The 5000-nt window shown below is 41.0% G+C and overlaps 1 protein-coding gene across 1 annotated transcript in view; it reads right to left on the bottom strand.

The window, feature by feature from the left end:
- Positions 1–5000, bottom strand: part of LOC116362163 (sister chromatid cohesion protein PDS5 homolog A-like) — a gene marked incomplete at its 5' end in the record, with an annotated part of 12054 nt that overhangs the window by 3378 nt on the left and 3676 nt on the right. Inside the window, 2 exons of the mRNA XM_031816470.1 lie at positions 755–839; positions 1489–1625. Coding sequence (XP_031672330.1) covers positions 755–839; positions 1489–1625 — 222 coding nt within the window. The remainder of the gene's footprint in view (positions 1–754; positions 840–1488; positions 1626–5000) is intronic.

Below are 5000 nucleotides of genomic sequence, written 5' to 3'. Positions count from 1 at the left end.
TAGGTGGTCTGAGGGGTCAGTTTAGGTGGTCTGAGGGGTCAGTTTAGGTGGTGTGAGGGGTCCGTTTAGGTGATGTGAGGGGTCAGTTTAGGTGGTGTGAGGGGTCAGTTTAGGTGGTGTGAGGGGTCAGTTTAGGTGGGCTGAGGGGTCAGTTTAGGTGGTCTGAGGGGTCAGTTTAGGTGGTCTGAGGGGTCAGTTTAGGTGGTCTGAGGGGTCAGTTTAGGTCTGAGGGGTCAGTTTAGGTGGTGTGAGGGGTCCGTTTAGGTGATGTGAGGGGTCAGTTTAGGTGGTGTGAGGGGTCAGTTTAGGTGGGCTGAGGGGTCAGTTTAGGTGGGCTGAGGGGTCAGTTTAGGTGGTCTGAGGGGTCAGTTTAGGTGGGCTGAGGGGTCAGTTTAGGCCTGGGGGGTCAGTTTAGGTGGTGTGAGGGGTCAGTTTAGGTGGGCTGAGGGGTCAGTTTAGGTGGGCTGAGGGGTCAGTTTAGGTGGGCTGAGGGGTCAGTTTAGGTCTGAGGGGTCAGTTTAGGTCTGAGGGGTCAGTTTAGGTGGTGTGAGGGGTCAGTTTAGGTGGTGTGAGGGGTCAGTTTAGGTGGTCTGAGGGGTCCGTTTAGGTGGTCTGAGGGGTCCGTTTAGGTGGTCTGAGGGGTCCGTTTAGGTGGTCTGAGGGGTCAGTTTAGGTGGTCTGAGGGGTCCGTTTAGGTGGTCGGAGGGGTCCGTTTAGGTCAGGAGGAATCAAAAATCCTTTCCTTCTCTCTCACCTTCTTCCCGTCGTCCGTCTTGGTGATAACAGGGTTCTCTTCATTCTCTCTCGCCCCGCCCTCTGACGACTCCGTCACAACATCCCTACAGGACAGGAAGTGGATTGACATCAACAGGAAGTGTGAGTTTAGGCGTATGTCTATATTAATGGTGTTCAGGTGTAAAAATGTTTTATTTCATTATTATAGTGTCATGCTTCTTCTAGGAAGCCTAGCCCGCAGGAGGATGACTAGCCCGCAGGAGGATGACTAGCCCGCAGGAGGATGACTAGCCCGCAGGAGGATGACTAGCCCGCAGGAGGATGACTAGCCCGCAGGAGGATGACTAGCACGCAGGAGGATGACTAGCACGCAGGAGGATGACTAGCCCGCAGGAGGAGGACTAGCCCGCAGGAGGAGGACTAGCCCGCAGGAGGAAGCCTAGCCCGCAGGAGGACTAGCCCACAGGAGGAGGAGGACGACTAGCCCGCAGGAGGAAGCCTAGCCCGCAGGAGAGGAGGCCTAGCCCGCAGGAGAGGAGGCCTAGCCCGCAGGAGAGGAGGCCTAGCCCGCAGGAGAGGTGGCCTAGCCCGTAGGAGGTACATGGCCTCTAGCCCGCGGACAGTACATGGCCTCTCCTAAATCAGACAGTACACGGCCTCTCCTCTTCATCTCTCCTAAATCAGATAGTACATGGCCTCTCCTCTTCATCCCTCCTAAATCAGACAGTACATGGCGGTCTGAAGGTGTGTTACCTGGTCTTGGTAACAGGAGAGCTGGGCTGGGAGTGGGTACTGGTGTTGCTGTCTGAGCCGGTGGTCTTGTTGTAGACTCTCCTACCTGGCACCGTCAGAGTCTTATTCACTGTAGACAAGACAGGAGATGGCTTTGGCTGGGGAGAGAGGAGGGGGAGAGAGAGAGAGAGGGGAGAGAGAGAGACACAGGGGGAGAGAGACACAGGGGGCATAGAGAGAGAGAGAGGGCAAAGAGAAAGGGGGCAGAGAGAGAGGGAGCAAAGAGAGAGAGGGGGCAAAGAGAGAGAGGGGGCAAAGAGAGAGAGAGAGGGGGGGAGAGAGAGAGAGAGAGAGAGAGAGAGGGGGAGAGAGAGAGAGAGAGAGAGAGAGAGAGAGGGAGAGAGAGAGAGAGAGAGGGGGGGGAGAGAGAGAGAGGGGGGAGAGGGGGAAAAGAGAGAGAGAGGGGGAGAGGGGGAAAAGAGAGAGAGGGGGAGAGGGGAAAAGAGAGAGAGAGGGGGAGAGGGGGAAAAGAGAGAGAGAGGGGGAGAGGGGGAAAAAGAGAGAGAGAGGGGGAGAGGGGGAAAAGAGAGAGAGAGGCGGGAGAGAGAGGGCATAGAACAGGTACAGGTTATTAAAGATATAATTAGGTATTATAACAGGTACTATAACAGGTACTATAACAAGTACAGGTTAATAAAATATAATCTAGATATTATACAGGTACATAGAACAGGTTATTAAAGATATAATTAGGTATTATAACAGGTATATAACAGGTATTATAACAGGTACTATAACAGGTATATAACAGGTATTATAACAGGTACTATAACAGGTACTATAACAGGTACTATAACAGGTATTATAACAGGTACTATAACAGGTACAGGTACTATAACAGGTACTATAACAGGTACAGGTATTATAACAGGTACTATAACAGGTACTATAACAGGTATATAACAGGTACTATAACAGGTACTATAACAGGTACTATAACAGGTACAGGTACTATAACAGGTATTATAACAGGTACTATAACAGGTACTATAACAGGTATTATAACAGGTATTATAACAGGTATTATAACAGGTATTATAACAGGTACTATAACAGGTATTATAACAGGTACTATAACAGGTACTATAACAGGTACTATAACAGGTATTATAACAGGTATTATAACCAGGTACTATAACAGGTACTATAACAGGTACAGTACTATACAGGTACTATAACAGGTACTATAACAGGTATTATAACAGGTATTATAACAGGTACTATAACAGGTACTTAACAGGTACTATAAACAGGAACAGGTATTATAACAGGTACTATAACAGGTACAGGTATTATAACAGGTACTATAACAGGTACTATAACACGGTATTATAACAGGTATTAAACAGGTATTATAAACAGGTATTATATCAGGTATAAACAGGTATTATAACAGGTATTATAACAGGTACAGGTATTATAACAGGTACTATAACAGGTATTATAACAGGTATTATAACAGGTACTATAACAGGTATTATAACAGGTACTATAACAGGTAATATAACAGGTCATTATAAACAGGTACTATAAACAGGTACAGGTATTAAAACAGGTATTATAACAGGTACTATACAGGTATTATAACAGGTACTATAACAGGTATTATAACAGGTACTATAACAGGTATTATAACAGGTATTATATCAGGTATTATAACAGGTACTATAACAGGTACAGGTATTAAAACAGGTATTTATAACAGGTACTATAACAGGTACTATAACAGGTATTATAACAGGTACTATAACAGGTATTATAACAGGTATTATATCAGGTATTATACACAGTACTATAACAGGTACAGGTATTAAAACAAGTATTATAACAGGTACTATAACAGGTATTATATCAGGTATTATAACAGGTACTATAACAGTACAGTATTAAAACAGGTATTATAACAGGTAACTATAAACAGGTATTATAACAGGTATTATAACAGGTACTATAACAGGTACATAAACAGGTTACAGGTATTATACAGGTACAGGTATATAACAGGTACTATAACAGGTACCATAACAGGAACTATAACAGGTACTATAACCAGGTATTATAACAGGTACTATAACAGTACAGGTATTATAACAGGTATATAACAGGTACAGGTATTATAACAGGTACTATAAACAGGTATTATAACAGGTACTATAACAGGTAACTATAACAGGTATTATAAACAGGTACTATAACAGGTACAGGTACTATAACAGGTACTATAACAGGTACAGGTACTATAACAGGTATTATAACAGGTACTATAACAGGTACTATAACAGGTACTATAAACAGGTATTATAACAGGTACTATAACAGGTATTATACTATAACAGGTACTATAACAGGCATTATAACAGGTACTATAACAGGTATTATAACAGGTATTATAACAGGTACTATAACAGGTATTATAACAGGCATTATAACAGGTATTATAACAGGTACTATAACAGGTATTATAACAGGTACAGGTTAATAAAATATAATCTAGATATTATACAGGTACATAGAACAGGTTATTAAAGATATAATTAGGTATTATAACAGGTACTATAACAGGTATTATAACAGGTACTATAACAGGTATTATACCAGGTATTATAACAGGTACTATAACAGGTACTATAACAGGTACTATAACAGGTATTATAACAGGTACTATAACAGGTATTATAACAGGTACTATAACAGGTATTATAACAGGTACTATAACAGGTACTATAACAGGTATTATAACAGGTACTATAACAGGTATTATAACAGGTATTATAACAGGTATTATAACAGGTACTATAACAGGTACTATAACAGGTACTATAACAGGTATTATAACAGGTATTATAACAGGTATTATAACAGGTACAGGTATTATAACAGGTACTATAACAGGTATTATAACAGGTACTATAACAGGTACTATAACAGGTATTATACCAGGTATTATAACAGGTACTATAACAGGTACTATAACAGGTATTATAACAGGTATTATAACAGGTACTATAACAGGTATTATAACAGGTATTATAACAGGTACTATAACAGGTACTATAACAGGTACTATAACAGGTATTATAACAGGTACTATAACAGGTATTATACCAGGTACTATAACAGGTACTATAACAGGTATTATAACAGGTACTATAACAGGTATTATACCAGGTACTATAACAGGTACTATAACAGGTATTATAACAGGTACAGGTACTATAACAGGTATTATAACAGGTATTATAACAGGTACTATAACAGGTACTATAACAGGTACTATAACAGGTATTATAACAGGTACTATAACAGGTATTATAACAGGTATTATAACAGGTATTATAACAGGTATTATAGCAGGTATTATAGCAGGTATTATAACAGGTACTATAACAGGTACTATAACAGGTACTATAACAGGTATTATAACAGGTACTATAACAGGTACTATAACAGGTACTATAACAGGTATTATAACA

The sequence above is a fragment of the Oncorhynchus kisutch genome, unplaced genomic scaffold, assembly GCF_002021735.2.
Source record: "Oncorhynchus kisutch isolate 150728-3 unplaced genomic scaffold, Okis_V2 scaffold801, whole genome shotgun sequence".
NCBI lineage: Eukaryota > Metazoa > Chordata > Actinopteri > Salmoniformes > Salmonidae > Oncorhynchus > Oncorhynchus kisutch.
The sequence above is the reverse complement of the archived record's forward strand: the minus strand, read 5'-3'. Positions and strand labels throughout refer to the sequence as shown.